Source organism: Pecten maximus, chromosome 5, assembly GCF_902652985.1.
Source record: "Pecten maximus chromosome 5, xPecMax1.1, whole genome shotgun sequence".
In the NCBI taxonomy this organism is placed as follows: domain Eukaryota; kingdom Metazoa; phylum Mollusca; class Bivalvia; order Pectinida; family Pectinidae; genus Pecten; species Pecten maximus.
In genome coordinates this window covers 32,173,828-32,193,084 of record NC_047019.1, presented here as the reverse complement: position 1 = coordinate 32,193,084, position 19,257 = coordinate 32,173,828, and the positions used below count along the sequence as shown (strand labels likewise).

Sequence of the window (19,257 nt, the reverse complement as noted above, 5' to 3'; positions counted from 1 at the left end):
CATAATGCTTCAACCAATGAAAACAACTTTTGCAAATAGGGAACTAGTTTATTTTTCGGATCAGGAAATCTATATTTTAAAGCGTAGTAAATCATGTTCCTGAAAAAATGGCAGCCGGTCACGACCGTTTTCTTCGTCAGTTTGACCAGATTGTCCAGACTGCTGTTAGGTTGGTCACCACCGATTGCAACTACCGGGACTACATCGATTCTTCTATACATCGTCTGGACAATTTCGTCATGTAGGACTAATGAGCCATCAATATAAAGAGTATAGCATGGACCGGGTTCAATCGGTGCGAAGAGATATCGTTGATATCAAAAGGTTTGCTACCCTAAATAAATTCAGTTTTAAATGTATTTAAATTAAAATCAAATTATATTTAAAAAATACAAATTTATATTTCGACTAAACCTTGACTAATCAATGTCACAACTTTATCTCCAATATTTCAGCACAGTGTTTCTAACAGTTAGCTAGCAGAAGATGTGAGCACGATTCAACCACGTCGTTGCTAGCAACGCGGTTGCTAAAGAAATCTAGCCAATCAGAATGCGAGTTCGGTTGTCGGGCATTACCTCCGTCAGCTTGTCGGACCTCATTTGAACACCGCGAGAATATATGTAAACAGTTTAGTTTAAACGTATTTTATGCCACAAAAAGGAGAAGGATTGGGCACGAGTTACAAGAACAGTCCCTAATAAATATTATTACACGTATGTACAGGATCCATGCCTATTATCGTGACGAGCACATTACCGCGACGTAAAATGTTGCGGGATATTGAAAAGCTTTTGTTTTTATGTGAATAATACTTACCATGATGAAGAACATCAATCACTGAAAAAAACGCCATGAAAATGCTCACAATATTCTTTGCAATTTTACGTCACGGTAATTACATATTAATATATTCGTCATGATAATAGGCATGGACCCTGTATACATCATAATTAAGATGGCTAAAAAATGATAAGTATTTACAAAGATGTAAGGTTTATTTCTGATTGGCTAATAGATTGATCAGAATTCAAATTTTGACTAGGCAAAAATAGAATATAGAATTTTGCCTAGGCAGAAAAATAAATTTTACCAAGGCTGAAATATTTTTGCCTAGGCAAAAATATTTAATTATGACATCCTTCCCGCGCCATAGCTTTAACGCAGTTCCGTAGGATGATCTTTACTCATGTCATGTTGTCCGTCTGGAGGTTGAAGCTGCGGTAATTCTTAGTTGTTTTACATATTATTCCCTATATAATAACATATTATTATAAATAATTCTGAGACCCAATGTCTTAGCAGAAAAACAATTTAATTGTTTGTTTACGACATGTTACTACATTGTATTACAAAGATCAACGAGAGCACAATAAAGTAGTCACCGGTATGTAACAATGAAATGTGATGCTAAACCGGTTACTTGTTACCCAAACGATATATAACACTGAAAAATAAGACCTTTTTTTTGTCAACAAACCGGTAGATAACACAGGTAGATGCGTTCTTTCTCTCCATATAGGTAAATTAAGTATGACGAAAACTGAACATGATAATTTAATTAACGACACGCACTGTCCCAGCAAAATGTAATACCAACACATTGTTCCTGGCTGCTATACCTGATATTTGAAGAAATCCAAGAAGATTACGAGTAAACCTTATAGATATTACATTCGTTTGCAATCGTGGCAAAAATCAGCCATGATAAGGTCAGGGAAATAAGGAAAAATATGTTGAAGAATGCAAAATTATTGAATGCGATCCCCTCTATTGAATCATTCAGTGACATACTCTTAAGATTGGTTGCCATGCGAACACTATACTGAGAATACAGCGAGGTTCCACGGATGACAGCTAAAGCAACGGAATTAAAATAGAGCAGAAAAGACAAAAAAATCGCTTTCTGTGTTAGCGACACATAGTTGAAGGTTGGTGTATCCAAACTTTGGAGGCGACATCTGAAACGATACACAGTGAATCACTTGAGCTGTCCAGCACATGCATTACCAATAACACTGTGTATGAATCGATAATCTGAAATCTCAATGTGTGCTGTTGACAAGACAACGTACCTGATCTAATGCCATAACATCTACTAACGCAAATATCTTCGTTGGTTAACCAATATATAACCGATGTCCATTGTGCAAGTCTCCTATTCTTCCGAGAGAACGTACAACAATGCATCATATTCAGAATATGATAAACAAATCATTACAATACTGTCCATTCCTATTTCACTTCCTATTTCACCTGTCCGGTGATGTGAACGAACGTTTAAGTCGCCGATCATGTGACATTTAAATACAAAAATATCATTCCTTAACCAATATTATGGAGCACCAGACGTGAACATACACAAATGCCGTTCGTTGGCCGATCTTATCGACCACGTGGCGTTAGTGTACACAAGGCTCCATCTTTTGGCCGATGAAGAAGCATTTCTTGTATTTCCGTTGACTGGTCAGGATCCAATGTGAAGTTGAACCATTGTAAGAATTTCACCAATATTATCTTTGATTCTATCTGCAGAGAGTAAATAATAATGAAATGAGCTGAACAGTCCATAAAACAAATTTAAAACTTGATGGATACGCAATATTACTAAAGAAATCTATGAAAAGAAAACAACCATTTATTGATATAAACTTTTAAGTATGTTTAATGAGTGCTGTAGCCATAACGTGTTACAGATAACATTTCTACGTACCTCTGCAAAATGTTTCCCAACGCAAGTTCGTGGTCCCATAGAGAATGGGAAGTACCTGTAGCTGCCCATTCTGAAAACACAAAAAAAAAAATAGAAACTATTAACTACTAACCATACAGTATATGACGAATATTGATATTAGACCAAATACACATGTATATTAACTAATACTGTGCTACATGTATGTATTAAATAAAATTATATGCGATATTTTTTTATTGTTCATCTGCATTATCAGACGCATACGTGTTTTTTTTCATCGAAACACTTACTTTTCGTGAAACTGGTTTATATCTTATTTTCAATTTAATTGATGCAATAAGAATATGTCTACACCGGAAATCCGCCGTTTAAATTATCTTTAAACTAGACGACCCCCAATCCACCCTCACCACCCCACTGCTAGTATATTCTAATCCTGTATACTCACGATGTTTACTTTTCCAAGGTTACTTTCAGGTTAAAACGTTAATATGTAGAAGTGTAAAAGCACTTTACAAAACAGTAAAACTACACATGATCAAAGTCAGTGGTACGACAAAGAGTGACTGGCTTCGATGACTTTAATGTTAATGTCTAAGTATTGGTTTTTAAAAGGCACACCTCATCCTCTGGTGTTGTGAAAGATGACCGAATATGCAATGTTATGTACTGAATATCTATATTGCCAACTATGGCAAGTGTAGTCTACGATCGCACAAGTATGGGTGCGTAAAATAAGTCATAATACGAGCTTGACCAAGTGTAGACTACCCCGATTTTTGTCACGCACGGTCGAACATCAGCTTCGGAACGAGGTGACATAAACGCCATCGTTTAGAGAAGTAACTCGTCACGTACATTCACAACATTCCTCCCCGTTTTAATATTGGAATGTGTTATTGGCATAAACTACAGCTGAATCGGAACAATAAGGTAAATCCCTGCATGACAAACTTAAAAAATTATCAACCTCCTTCGTAGCAGTAACTCAACGACCGCTCATGTACTGAGCAGAGCGTCGACCCATGTCAGCAGCGATTGAGCCAACTGGGGAATAGGCAGGGCAACCCAGGTCCGTCCGTCCGATGTATCATCATCGATTCCCTCACAATAATAAACAGCGGCACTACGCAAACAACATTTGATCCCAGAAGGAACCAACAATGACTCACAGTCCCTTCAAAGAGGGACCGCTGGCGGAGCCTCAAGCATGTCTGCCGGCCTATTGAAGGGCAATCTATGAAGAAGGAACAACCCAAGCGCACCACAGTTTCGACACCTGCATGGATCATTAATGAGAGCACAAAATATTATATAATATACCGGTGAATTCTTAACTGAACGCCTTCCATTGAACCCTTAATAGTTCTATGTAACATTATAATTCTTCTACCGAATCCTAACACGGTTCTCTCCTTATTGGATATTTAGCTACTGGATTTCAGCAGGACACCTCACCAAGTCACAGTATATTGACAATGACAGTCGTCCCACTCCCATAAGGCCGAGCGCTAAACAGGTGACAGCGCCTGTCGATATATACTTTGTGGATATATATTTACTGAATTTCACATCGCAGATGCTTCATAGATTGCAGGGATCCCAAACACCTCTACTTGGTTTTGCTGTATTAGGTTTCAAAATTGGTGGCCCGGGCGACAGCTCACGAAGAGTCTTACTGTGGGCGAAAACCAGAGAACGCGGAGAAAATCCTAGTGGTCGGACAAGTGACCCCGAACCTTTTTATGTCTGCCCGGGGAATGGGTGGATTTGATAGTAGGTTATTTTCTTGAAAATATCATTGTAGTTTCGTTATCCGCTTCTCATTTTTGTGATGATGCAGTGATGCATATTTAATATTATCAAACAAGAGATCCCAGAGAGATCTTTGCGCCCACCATTGAATGATCTTTATAGGTTCCATGTCAGATTGATCTTCTCTCTATTTTCCCTTCCTCTTACTAATCAGTGTAAACTGAGAAACATCCCTCCAGTACTTTTCAAACAAGGGGAAATTATATATGAAATTTGAGAATTAGTGATAATGGCTGTCTGTCGACCATGTTTTCAGATTGGTCAAAAAATGCAATACGATGGACCAAGGGGAACCCGAGAAATAGCAATAACAAATTTCAGTTGTCAAAATTCAAAATGGCTGTCTGTTGACCATGTTGTTATTCGACTGGTCCCAAAATGAAATGTGCATAACTAGGGACCAAGGACAACCTATATATCAAATATCAGAAAGATCCCTTCAGTTCTTTCTGAGAAATAGCGATAACAAACTTCAGTTGTCGAAATCCAAGATGGCTGTCTGTTGACCATGTTGTTATCCGACTGGTCCCAAAATGAAATATGCATAACTAGGGACCAAGGGCAACCTATATATCAAATACCAGAAAGATCCCTTCAGTTCTTTCTGAGAAATAGCGATAACAAACTTCAGTTGTCGAAATCCAAGATGGCTGTCTGTTGGCCATGTTGTTATCCGACTGGTCCCAAAATGAAATATGCATAACTAGGGACCAAGGGCAACCTACATATGAAATTTGACAAAGATCCCTTCAGTTCTTTCTGAGAAATAGCGATAACAAATTTCAATTATCAAAATCCAAGATGGCTGCCTGTCGGCCATGTTGTTATCCGACTGGTCCCAAAATGAAATATGCATAACTAGGGACCAAGGGCAACCTATATATCAAATTTCAGAAAGATCCCTTCAGTTCTTTCTGAGAAATAGCGATAACTAACTTCAATTGTCAAAATCCAAGATGGCTGCCTGTCGGCCATGTTGTTTCCGATCGGTCCTAAAATGTAATATGCATAACTATAGACCAAGGGAAACCTACATATGAAATTTGAGAAAGATCCCTTCAGTACTTTCTCAGAAATAGCGATAACAAGAATTGTTTACGGACGGAGGGACGGACGGATCACGGACCACGGACCACGGACCACGGACGCAAGGCGATTTGAATAGCCCACCATCATCAGATGGTGGGCTAAAAACATGTTAAACTTACCACGTGGTCATATTCATTACCATACTAAAGCTTAGTTATTGTAAATGCCAAAAGTTTCATGTACCGTTTCCTGTTTTCCTCACTGAACCTCTCTGGTTGAAATTCTAGAGGATCAGTGAAATACTCCTCCTGGTTCGACATAACGTACATACTGAACTGAAAGGAAAGCAAAATTAACTAAAATTAATCATTTTAAGGAAAATGTTTGGAAACACAAAATATTTGAACTCTCATTCAGCATTAATCTTTAATATAACAACGATACTTGGGATTAATTTTAGAAGCAAACATTTTGATCAAATACCGTATAGCGGGAAATTTTAGCGGGGCTTTAATTTGGCGATTTGGCGGGTCGGTATATAGATCGCCAAAATTTAACCCGTCAAATTTTAACACCGCCAATTAAAAAGACGCGAAAATTTCAATTTTGCCAATATTTCCGTTTCCGCCTTTGATAACTCCCGAGAGTAACGTCTGGTGCGTAACGTTGGTTGTTGCCTGGCACCTGTCGGCCAAAATGCCGAATAGGTATGAATAGCTAATGAAGACCTACTCACAATACATGTATAGCAATACAAGTATGACATATATCGCATCATAATTAATTTTTGTGAAAACAAAGCCATCTACCCATAACATCCAATGGACTGGTGTTAACACTTTACCTGTAGACCCATTGTTTAACTTATATATAATTACCTGTACGTACAATGTAAACACATCATACCATAGATGACCACGTCGATATCATACGGTTGATTCAATTCTCTTTGTCTGTTGCTTGTACACATACTCATATAAACACTAATTTGACAAATCTACATGTATGTGTTCGTCTGAAATTTTTGGGTAATAGTTTCCGGTTTCGAGACAGAGGATTGATGATACACATCACACTTAATCAACATGGATAGGATGTATGGACAAAACATAATTATACATATTTACCGGTAGGTAATATTTATGCTCAACGCCAAATTAAAACCCTAGATTTAAGGAAAATCGCTAAATTTTAACCCGCCAAAATTTAACTTTCACTTTTCATCACCAAATCGCCAAATTTTATGACCGCTAAAATTTCCCGCTATACGGTAAGTTTTAGACTTACTTTGCCTATAACAAAAATAGTGTTATCGAGACAAACATCAAGCTATACCTACGCAGACGGATGTGTCCTTGGGTATGGCATAACCATCTATGACATCGTTTTGATTAGTTTCCCGATAGGTGGCAGCACTTGGTGGGTATCTTCTTAAAGTTTCTTGCACCACCATATCCAAATAACGTAATTGGTTGAGGTCTTCGAAATCGACTGACGGTTTTTCACCAACAACCCTGTCTATTTCAGCTCTAAGTCTAGGAATAAAAGACTGACCTTTGAATTATCAATCATGACCATTTGTCTTGTCAACCAAAGCTATTGCTTTTGCATTCGTTGCTTTGTTGACTATCAGAAGGTGTTCGAACATTGTAAATTGTGGCATGAATTGTCTAAATTAGGAATTGGAGGGAAATTGTTATTAATCTTATATGCCATGTATCTGATCTAATAGTACACGTTCTGATGTTTTTGCTAATAATCTGGGCCCCGCCGAAGAGGACATTTTTATCCCCAATTATGTTTTCGATGTACATTAATGCTTTTGAAAATGATTTTATTATTAATGGTATCCAGCCGTATGAATTCGGTGAGCTTAATCTCTTTTTTATTTTCTGTACACTGATGAACTGATGCTTCTTGCTGAAATAGTATATTCAATTGGTTAATATTTGTGAAAATAAAACTTCAAATAATCACCCAGTCTCGGTGATATGAGGATAAATAAAAACAATTATATCTCTGTACTATTTCTGTTGACTTGCCATGTATTTAGCAAAGATTTTTTGACAACGCACAAGATATGCTTACATTATCCTCAAAATGTTATCGGTATAGATATTTAGTAAATGATATATCACTACAATATTATTTATGTAAATTCATATTCATGCATATTAAACCTGGTCGATATCGAAATACTCTAAGAAAGGAATGTCTGCACAGCATTTAAAACTCTGGTGACATAAACGATGAATATTAATTTTAATAGTACTGGAAAAACCATCGGTGTTCAAATTGATCCAATAAATAAGTACAACAAACTTTTAAGATTTAACAATGTTAATCAAATATGTATATGATGCCACACAGGGAAAATGATATAATGTCTATTTGTTAACGGATTCGTTCATTCTCTATAGATATTGATACTTAACTGCTATATTGTAGTGACCGTCAATGTATTGTATTGTATGTTATAGGTTCTGATGAGTTGTATGGCTCAAAATCAATAAATAAATTGAATGCCTTTTTATTCACGAATTGCAAAGCTATACATATTTATAATAAACGCCACAAAAATGCTATTATTTCAATACAAAATGTACCTTTTTAATACATGAGGATGCTTTCCGAGGCATATCAAACAGAACGACAACAGGCATGATGTTGTTTCTTGGCCTGGAACACAACATGGTTTGTATATATACTGTATATCAAGTCTTGACCAGAAATACAACACGGTTTGTAGATATTGTATATCATGTCTTGGCCAGAAACACTGATTGGGTATATGGTATATATTGATGATAAAGGCTTATACAAACTCACTTGGACTATGTAAATTAATCAGATAAGTGATACGTAGGAACACATTAAGGATTATAGAGTCCAATAAACAATACTTGCCTGCCAAGAACAATGTCAGGAAGTTATCCAAGAGAATCTGCCGGTCATGTTGGTTTTTCGGCTCTAAGAAAGATATGATGTTTAATTAGTATTATAATGATACATTGAAGTAGTCTGACCATTTCTTTATCATCTGGCATCACTTCAATACTACAAATATAAGGTCATTTTCAAAACAAAGTAATTGGAAGTGATTTGCTTAATTTCCTTGCTATCTTAACATGAAATTTAATAATTGCTTAACCTTTAATACTAAATTTATATTTTTATCTACAATCTATTATCATAGCATTTGTATGCTAATTTAACTACTCTTATTAAATAACCACTTGCATATTGGCGATGATATGAGAAACTGCCCTATCAGTATCATAACATAACCTGGCCACTATGGGATAAACTGGGCTAATATCGCAAACGCGCTAATCGCAAGCACAACAGGTTATTCAGAACATTTCTAGACTCGTGGGCGACGACTACCTACAGTTTCAAGACCGATAACGACCTTTCACCTTCAGCTCCGCTTTAGCGACTACAGACGACAACACAACTCGATGATGGAGCGAGCGTCCGATAGATTCTCCAAAAATGGTGAGGAGATGTTGACTGTGTTAACACACGGCATTAGTTGATATGATGCAATGAGCGAGGTCAGTCAGACACTGCTTGACGACATATTAAGCAACGATCATTAATTGATTAATTCTTGTATTTAATATTGCCAAAATATGCAAGTTGTTAATTAATAAAAGTATCATTAACCAGCCAATTCCACATTAGCCCTATTATTAGGTCTCGATCTGTCATATGGGCCTGTGGCCTCGGGCTAATATAATATGACAGACCTTAGCCTTATATAACAGGACCAATATGGCATTGGCAGATTGATAACCTAAAAGTATTAGAGCAAATATAATGTGCTGGGATGATGGTGGCACCCTAAGAGGGTATGTTTACAAACCCTGTAGTTACTAATATGCTGATAATGGAACTCTATATCGATCCAATTCCAGTACATAGTGACTATTGATGAAGCTTGAAAAAGGCTCCTAGACCTTAACTCATCATACCAGTTAGATACTTACCACAAACTCGTACCATATGGGTGAGGATGTCGTCAGGAACATAGTTATTTTCTGCCATGGCGGAAAGCCTTTCGTCTATCATGGACGAACAATACTGCCTTAGGAATGCACACGACTTTCTCACACTCCGGCAATAGGCCCAGTTCAACGGGTTGTACTGTATATAGATGAGGTATTTTTTTTCTAAAAAGTCTAAAATTTTGGGACTTCTGTAATTATAGCCTTGTACAGAAAATAAACAAAATTTAGGGAGGTAGGGAGTTGGAGTTGATAAGGAGGCTAGATGAGTGTATTGGAGTACATGTTAAAGATGGTATATTTTTCCGTTCGCGCTTGAAATGATAAGAAATTACATGCTGTATCGGTTTGCATTTGATAAGTTAATACAACTTAGTACAAGGGCGTAACAACACAACAGTTTATAGTTGTTTCCCAAATTACTACATTTAACGAAAGATTATAATTCATCTTGAGCTGGGTGAACGACCCGACGTCATAACACTAGGAAACCAACAGATTAAAATGTTACAGTGAAGACTACGTCATACCGCCATAAGAGGATTTCTTCCATTCCTTATGATTCCAACGAATACTTCACGGAAAGCCCTGCTAAATGGATTGGTATCGCTATGGATAGTTTGGAAGTCTTCGCTGCAAACAACCTATAGACACAAACAAAGTATTATTGTTGGTTCATCAATCACAGCGTTCATCGCATTGTATGGTTATGTCATATATTGGACTCATCACGTGGTATGATTACGTGATACACATCATTAGGCATGATATCGGTTTTTGATCTATGCTAACAGATTGGTGTTGATTTCAATATTATTGTAAAACAATACTATCTAAGTGTTTTCTCATAATGATTTATAGACAACTCTAATATGTTAGGATAAAACGATACTCAGAGTAAAGACAAATGGACAACGATAATAGAAAGCAGAAACATATTTACAAAATTAGTTGGTCATACTTTTAAAGAAACCTTTTTTTTGTGAATAACTTATGCCATGTTCTTGGTTGTTAACGGTGTTATTTATAGGTTATTGGTATCGTTGCATTTCCCTAACACCAGACAAGCAATGAGTTCTATTTAAAACCACCGATCTTATCGTTACTTTCCCCATTAACGTTTAAATGCCACAGTACTAATTACAGAATTATTACACTGAGTTAGATTCCAGCAGGGAGACATAAAATGCATTGCCTTTCCAATTAAATCCAAGGCGATATGGTTGAATTCGTTGAACATGTTAATAAGTGTGCGGCCATCAGAGAGCTCGCTAAGTTTCCTCACTAGAACATCGGCTGACTCGTTAAATTCATCAAGCAAATTCCGCATCTGACTGGAAAAAATGAAAAAGCGAATAATTGTAATTAAAAGATTGCTGGATCTTAATTAGCGCTGGCATAAGGTCTTCAAAAAGTTCAACATCTACATTAAAATCAATATAAGGACGTATGTGTGTATTCCAAGAGAGCCTAAATATTCACATAAAGAGAGACTTCATGATGTGTAAAATAGCATATCATACATATATAATCACGAGGGACATGTTCATTGCCATGTACGGAAATAGACATTTCAGCTGATCGTTCGAGGCGAGGCCAGACATATCGATCCCAGTACATGTTTTCCAACTAGAAAGCACATTGCCTCACTTTATTCTCCCATTTCTTGAGATATTTCCCTTGCTGATATAATTATAGAATTAACTGAAGGGAATGGTGATGGTGAACACAGTGGAAGGATATAAATATATGGTGGATGACCATGACATGTAGGTCATTGGAATCTCTACAGTTATCGTATCTATACACAAAATGGCCTTTTTAATAAACTTAGTCTTAAAATGCTGTAGTGGTATGGTGTTTCAATGTCTTTACGGTAGTATTTGTGCTATCATAGGGGTCCCCGTAATGCCAGTCTTTGTAAAAAATAGAGTTTCCTTAGTGACCTTCACTGTAGTCTTTGTAAAAAAAATAGAGTTTCCTTAGTGACCTTTACTGTAGTCTTTGTAAAAAGTAGAGTTTCCTTAGCGACCTTAACTGTAGTCTTTGTGAGATACAGAGTTTCCTAAGTGACCTTAACTGTAGTCTTTGTGAGATACGGAGTTTCCTTAGCGACCTTAACTGTAGTCTTTGTGAGATACAGAGTTTCCTTAGCGACCTTAACTGTAGTCTGTGTGAGATACAGAGTTTCCTTAGCGACCTTAACTGTAGTCTTTGTGAGATACGGAGTTTCCTTAGTGACCTTAACTGTAGTCTTTGTGAGATACAGAGTTTCCTTAGCGACCTTAACTGTAGTCTTTGTGAGATACAGAGTTTCCTTAGTGACCTTAACTGTAGTCTTTGTGAGATATTGAGTTTCCTTAGCGACATTAACTGTAGTCTTTGTAAAAAATGGAGTTTTATTAGTGACCTTCACTGTAGTCTTTGTAAAAAATAGAGTTTCCTTAGTGACCTTAACTGTAGTTTTTGTGAGATACAGAGTTTCCTTAGCGACCTTAACTGTAGTCTTTGTGAGATACAGAGTTTCCTTAGCGACATTAACTGTAGTCTTTGTAAAAAATGGAGTTTTATTAGTGACCTTCACTGTAGTCTTTGTAAAAAATAGAGTTTCCTTAGTGACCTTTACTGTAGTCTTTGTAAAAAGTAGAGTTTCCTTAGCGACCTTAACTGTAGTCTTTGTGAGATACAGAGTTTCCTTAGCGACCTTAACTGTAGTCTTTGTGAGATACAGAGTTTCCTAAGTGACCTTAACTGTAGTCTTTGTGAGATACGGAGTTTCCTTAGCGACCTTAACTGTAGTCTTTGTGAGATACGGAGTTTCCTTAGCGACCTTAACTGTAGTCTTTGTGAGATACATAGTTTCCTTAGCGACCTTAACTGTAGTCTTTGTGAGATACAGAGTTTCCTAAGTGACCTTAACTGTAGTCTTTGTGAGATACGGAGTTTCCTAAGTGACCTTAACTGTAGTCTTTGTGAGATACGGAGTTTCCTTAGCGACCTTAACTGTAGTCTTTGTGAGATACGGAGTTTCCTTAGCGACCTTAACTGTAGTCTTTGTGAGATACATAGTTTCCTAAGTGACCTTAACTGTAGTCTTTGTAAAAAATAGAGTTTCCTTAGTGACCTTAACTGTAGTCTTTGTGAGATACAGAGTTTCCTTAGTCACCTTTACTGTAGTCTTTGTAAAAAGTAGAGTTTCCTTAGCGACCTTAACTGTAGTCTTTGTGAGATACAGAGTTTCCTAAGTGACCTTAACTGTAGTCTTTGTGAGATGCACAGTTTCCTTAGTGACCTTAACTGTAGTCTTTGTGAGATGCAGAGTTTCCTTAGTGACCTTAACTGTAGTCTTTGTGAGATACAGTTTCCTTAGCGACCTTAACTGTAGTCTTTGTGAGATACAGAGTTTCCTAAGTGACCTTACCGGAAGTCTTTGTGAGATACAGAGTTTCCTTAGTGACCTTAACTGTAGTTTTTGTGAGATACGGAGTTTCCTTAGTGACCTTAACTGTAGTTTTTGTGAGATACGGAGTTTCCTTAGCGACCTTAACTGTAGCCTTTGTGAGATACAGAGTTTCCTAAGTGACCTTAACTGTAGTCTGTGTGAGATACAGAGTTTCCTTAGCGACCTTAACTGTAGTCTTTGTGAGATATTGAGTTTCCTTTGTGACATGTACTTTAGTTTTTATGAGATACAGAGTTTCCTTAGTTACATTTTCCGTAGTTTTTGTGAGATACGGAGTTTCTTTAGTTATTTTTACTGTAGTTTTTGTGAGATGCGGAGTTTCCTTAGTGACCTTAACTGTAGTCTTTGTGAGATACAGAGTTTCCTTAGCGACCTTAACTGTAGTCTTTGTGAGATACAGAGTTTCGTAAGTGACCTTAACTGTAGTCTTTGTGAGATACAGAGTTTCCTTAGCGACCTTAACTGTAGTCTTTGTGAGATATTGAGTTTCCTTTGTGATATGTACTTTAGCTTTTGTGAGATACAGAGTTTCCTTAGTTAGATTTTCCGTAGTTTTTGTGAGATACGGAGTTTCTTTAGTTATTTTTACTGTAGTTTTTGTGAGATGCGGAGTTTCCTTAGTGACCTTAACTGTTGTCTTTGTGAGATATGGAGTTTCCTTAGTGACCTTAACTGTAGTCTTTGTGAGATACGGAGTTTCCTTAGTGACCTTAACTGTAGTCTTTGTGAGATACAGTTTCCTTAGCGACCTTAACTGTAGTCTTTGTGAGATACATAGTTTCCTAAGTGACCTTAACTGTAGTCTTTGTAAAAAATAGAGTTTCATTAGTGACCTTCACTGTAGTCTTTGTAAAAAGTAGAGTTTCCTTAGCGACCTTAACTGTAGTCTTTGTGAGATACAGAGTTTCCTTAGCGACCTTAACTGTAGTCTTTGTGAGATACAGAGTTTCCTTAGCGACCTTAACTGTAGTCTGTGTGAGATACAGAGTTTCCTTAGCGACCTTAACTGTAGTCTTTGTGAGATACAGAGTTTCCTAAGTGACCTTAACTGTAGTCTTTGTGAGATACAGAGTTTCCTTAGTGACCTTAACTGTAGTCTTTGTGAGATACAGAGTTTCCTTAGTGACCTTAACTGTAGTCTTTGTGAGATACGGAGTTTCCTAAGTGACCTTAACTGTAGTCTTTGTGAGATACAGAGTTTCCTTAGTGACCTTAACTGTAGTCTTTGTGAGATACAGAGTTTCCTAAGTGACCTTAACTGTAGTCTTTGTGAGATACAGAGTTTCCTAAGTGACCTTAACTGTAGTCTGTGTGAGATACGGAGTTTCCTAAGTGACCTTAACTGTAGTCTTTGTGAGATACAGAGTTTCCTAAGTGACCTTAACTGTAGTCTGTGTGAGATACGGAGTTTCCTAAGTGACCTTAACTGTAGTCTTTGTGAGATACAGAGTTTCCTAAGTGACCTTAACTGTAGTCTTTGTGAGATACAGAGTTTCCTAAGTGACCTTAACTGTAGTCTTTGTGAGATACAGAGTTTCCTTAGTGACCTTAACTGTAGTCTTTGTGAGATACAGAGTTTCCTTAGTGACCTTAACTGTAGTCTTTGTGAGATACGGAGTTTCCTAAGTGACCTTAACTGTAGTCTTTGTGAGATACAGAGTTTCCTTAGTGACCTTAACTGTAGTCTTTGTGAGATACAGAGTTTCCTAAGTGACCTTAACTGTAGTCTTTGTGAGATACAGAGTTTCCTAAGTGACCTTAACTGTAGTCTTTGTGAGATACGGAGTTTCCTAAGTGACCTTAACTGTAGTCTTTGTGAGATACAGAGTTTCCTTAGTGACCTTAACTGTAGTCTTTGTGAGATACAGAGTTTCCTAAGTGACCTTAACTGTAGTCTTTGTGAGATACAGAGTTTCCTTAGCGACCTTAACTGTAGTCTGTGTGAGATACAGAGTTTCCTTAGCGACCTTAACTGTAGTCTTTGTGAGATACAGAGTTTCCTAAGTGACCTTAACTGTAGTCTTTGTGAGATACAGAGTTTCCTTAGTGACCTTAACTGTAGTCTTTGTGAGATACAGAGTTTCCTTAGTGACCTTAACTGTAGTCTTTGTGAGATACGGAGTTTCCTAAGTGACCTTAACTGTAGTCTTTGTGAGATACAGAGTTTCCTTAGTGACCTTAACTGTAGTCTTTGTGAGATACAGAGTTTCCTTAGCGACCTTAACTGTAGTCTTTGTGAGATACAGAGTTTCCTAAGTGACCTTAACTGTAGTCTTTGTGAGATACAGAGTTTCCTTAGCGACCTTAACTGTAGTCTTTGTGAGATATTGAGTTTCCTTTGTGATATGTACTTTAGCTTTTGTGAGATACAGAGTTTCCTTAGTTAGATTTTCCGTAGTTTTTGTGAGATACGGAGTTTCTTCAGTTATTTTTACTGTAGTTTTTGTGAGATGCGGAGTTTCCTTAGTGACCTTAACTGTTGTCTTTGTGAGATATGGAGTTTCCTTAGTGACCTTAACTGTAGTCTTTGTGAGATACGGAGTTTCCTTAGTGACCTTAACTGTAGTCTTTGTGAGATACAGTTTCCTTAGCGACCTTAACTGTAGTCTTTGTGAGATACATAGTTTCCTAAGTGACCTTAACTGTAGTCTTTGTAAAAAATAGAGTTTCATTAGTGACCTTTACTGTAGTCTTTGTAAAAAATAGAGTTTCATTAGTGACCTTAACTGTAGTCTTTGTAAAAAATAGAGTTTCCTTAGCGACCTTAACTGTAGTCTTTGTGAGATACAGAGTTTCCTAAGTGACCTTAACTGTAGTCTTTGTGAGATACAGAGTTTCCTTAGTGACCTTAACTGTAGTCTTTGTGAGATACAGAGTTTCCTTAGCGACCTTAACTCTAGTCTTTGTGAGATACAGAGTTTCCTTAGTGACCTTAACTGTAGTCTTTGTGAGATACGGAGTTTCCTAAGTGACCTTAACTGTAGTCTTTGTGAGATACAGAGTTTCCTTAGTGACCTTAACTGTAGTCTTTGTGAGATACAGAGTTTCCTTGGCGACCTTAACTCTAGTCTTTGTGAGATACAGAGTTTCCTTAGTGACCTTAACTGTAGTCTTTGTGAGATACGGAGTTTCCTAAGTGACCTTAACTGTAGTCTTTGTGAGATACAGAGTTTCCTTAGTGACCTTAACTGTAGTCTTTGTGAGATACAGAGTTTCCTTGGCGACCTTAACTGTAGTCTTTGTGAGATACGGAGTTTCCTTAGCGACCTTAACTGTAGTCTTTGTGAGATACGGAGTTTCCTTAGCGACCTTAACTGTAGTCTTTGTGAGATACAGAGTTTCCTTAGCTACCTTAACTGTAGTTTTTGTGAGATACGGAGTTTCCTTAGCGACCTTAACTGTAGTTTTTGTGAGATACGGAGTTTCCTTAGCGACCTTAACTGTAGTTTTTGTGAGATACGGAGTTTCCTTAGCGACCTTAACTGTAGTTTTTGTGAGATACAGAGTTTCCTTAGCGACCTTAACTGTAGTCTTTGTGAGATATTGAGTTTCCTTTGTGATATGTACTTTAGCTTTTGTGAGATACAGAGTTTCCTTAGTTAGATTTTCCGTAGTTTTTGTGAGATACGGAGTTTCTTTAGTTATTTTTACTGTAGTTTTTGTGAGATGCGGAGTTTCCTTAGTGACCTTAACTGTTGTCTTTGTGAGATATGGAGTTTCCTTAGTGACCTTAACTGTAGTCTTTGTGAGATACGGAGTTTCCTTAGTGACCTTAACTGTAGTCTTTGTGAGATACAGTTTCCTTAGCGACCTTAACTGTAGTCTTTGTGAGATACATAGTTTCCTAAGTGACCTTAACTGTAGTCTTTGTAAAAAATAGAGTTTCATTAGTGACCTTCACTGTAGTCTTTGTAAAAAGTAGAGTTTCCTTAGCGACCTTAACTGTAGTCTTTGTGAGATACAGAGTTTCCTTAGCGACCTTAACTGTAGTCTTTGTGAGATACAGAGTTTCCTAAGTGACCTTAACTGTAGTCTTTGTGAGATACAGAGTTTCCTTAGTGACCTTAACTGTAGTCTTTGTGAGATACAGAGTTTCCTTAGTGACCTTAACTGTAGTCTTTGTGAGATACGGAGTTTCCTAAGTGACCTTAACTGTAGTCTTTGTGAGATACAGAGTTTCCTTAGTGACCTTAACTGTAGTCTTTGTGAGATACAGAGTTTCCTTAGCGACCTTAACTGTAGTCTTTGTGAGATACAGAGTTTCCTAAGTGACCTTAACTGTAGTCTTTGTGAGATACAGAGTTTCCTTAGTGACCTTAACTGTAGTCTTTGTGAGATATTGAGTTTCCTTTGTGATATGTACTTTAGCTTTTGTGAGATACAGAGTTTCCTTAGTTAGATTTTCCGTAGTTTTTGTGAGATACGGAGTTTCTTTAGTTATTTTTACTGTAGTTTTTGTGAGATGCGGAGTTTCCTTAGTGACCTTAACTGTTGTCTTTGTGAGATATGGAGTTTCCTTAGTGACCTTAACTGTAGTCTTTGTGAGATACGGAGTTTCCTTAGTGACCTTAACTGTAGTCTTTGTGAGATACAGTTTCCTTAGCGACCTTAACTGTAGTCTTTGTGAGATACATAGTTTCCTAAGTGACCTTAACTGTAGTCTTTGTAAAAAATAGAGTTTCATTAGTGACCTTCACTGTAGTCTTTGTAAAAAATAGAGTTTCCTTAGCGACCTTAACTGTAGTCTTTGTGAGATACAGAGTTTCCTAAGTGACCTTAACTGTAGTCTTTGTGAGATACAGAGTTTCCTTAGTGACCTTAACTGTAGTCTTTGTGAGATACAGAGTTTCCTTAGCGACCTTAACTCTAGTCTTTGTGAGATACAGAGTTTCCTTAGTGACCTTAACTGTAGTTTTTGTGAGATACGGAGTTTCCTTAGCGACCTTAACTGTAGTCTTTGTGAGATATGGAGTTTCCTTAGTGACCTTAACTGTAGTCTTTGTGAGATACGGAGTTTCCTTAGCTACCTTAACTGTAGTTTTTGTGAGATACGGAGTTTCCTTAGCGACCTTAACTGTAGTCTTTGTGAGATACAGAGTTTCCTTAGTGACCTTAACTGTTGTCTTTGTGAGATACAGAGTTTCCTTAGCGACCTTAACTGTAGTCTGTGTGAGATACAGAGTTTCCTTAGTGACCTTAACTGTAGTTTTTGTGAGATACGGAGTTTCCTTAGTGACCTTAACTGTAGTCTTTGTGAGATACAGAGTTTCCTTAGTGACATTAACTGTAGTCTTTGTGAGATACGGAGTTTCCTTTGTGACATTTACTGTAGTTTTTTTGACAGACGAAGTTTACACAATGATTTCCACTGTAGTGTGTGTGGCATACGGAGTTTCCTTTGTGACATTAACTGTTGTCTTTGTGACATTTTGAGTTTCCTAGGTGACATTTGCAGTAGTCATTTTGACACAAAGGGCATACATGGTGATCTTGCAAGTAGTCTTAATTAGATAGGCGTCTCACAATGACTTTTACTGTGTTATTAACGGCATATTTGTATACGGATATTTATCTTTTACACTTATAGCGTTCGTAGTAACATTAACAGCAAACTAAGTAATATATATTAAGCTTTCAGCAATGATCAGAGGAAGTTATCCTGTAGTTCCTCTAATTACCTTCTCTGAAACCAATGTTGTAGCTTTGGCCTCAGCATGTGGCCCTTGCTGTTGTTATGGTCACTCTCTGTAAGCAGCCCGTCACCCAGAAACCTGATTGGATACAATCACCAATTCATCAGTTTGAAATAAAAATTTGAAAACATGTTCAAATCAAGGAAGCTTGTTCGTTTGAATCTGTGTGAAAGTTCCAAAGTAAAAATGAACACGGATAATCATCATTCCGGATCAGTCGATAACAGTGTCCTAATGAAAACAAAGTCAATGTCACTCTCTTCATTTTGTTTGATAACTTAACGAACACGGTTGACACGGGTTAGACTGTGTTATGCACCATCCTTACACGTTCAGTGGGGAAATAAAATTCTATATGTGAATGTTTATGAATGGTAAATGTACAATAGTACGCATCTCCCTATCTTATTTCACTCTTAATTTAGAGACATTATTTATTCGTCATTTTTGAAAAGTTTTCCCCTGACGATATATCTTTCTGATCCATACAGTTTCATTAAGTGTGAAGTGATGGTTTACATCCTGTTTCGATGAGCATGTATGCCTCTGTTA

General features: G+C 37.1%; 1 protein-coding gene across 4 annotated transcripts in view; it reads right to left on the bottom strand.

Annotated features, from left to right (window-relative positions):
* Positions 1-1,296: 1,296 nt before the first annotated feature.
* The window catches only part of LOC117327808 (cholesterol 24-hydroxylase-like), a 48,969-nt gene continuing 31,008 nt past the window's right edge, over positions 1,297-19,257 (bottom strand). For 3 of the 4 annotated variants that reach the window (XM_033884996.1, XM_033884995.1, XM_033884997.1), the window contains 10 exons: positions 18,691-18,783; positions 10,745-10,883; positions 10,080-10,193; positions 9,532-9,688; positions 8,447-8,509; positions 8,146-8,218; positions 6,879-7,074; positions 5,783-5,874; positions 2,714-2,783; positions 1,297-2,529 (listed from right to left, as the gene is read on the bottom strand). In XM_033884996.1, coding sequence (XP_033740887.1) covers positions 2,386-2,529; positions 2,714-2,783; positions 5,783-5,874; positions 6,879-7,074; positions 8,146-8,218; positions 8,447-8,509; positions 9,532-9,688; positions 10,080-10,193; positions 10,745-10,883; positions 18,691-18,783 — 1,141 coding nt within the window. In that variant the 3' untranslated portion in view covers positions 1,297-2,385. Of the gene's footprint in view, positions 2,530-2,713; positions 2,784-5,782; positions 5,875-6,874; positions 7,075-8,145; positions 8,219-8,446; positions 8,510-9,531; positions 9,689-10,079; positions 10,194-10,744; positions 10,884-18,690; positions 18,784-19,257 lie in introns of all 4 variants that reach the window. The other variant, XR_004532731.1, reaches the window with a different exon arrangement.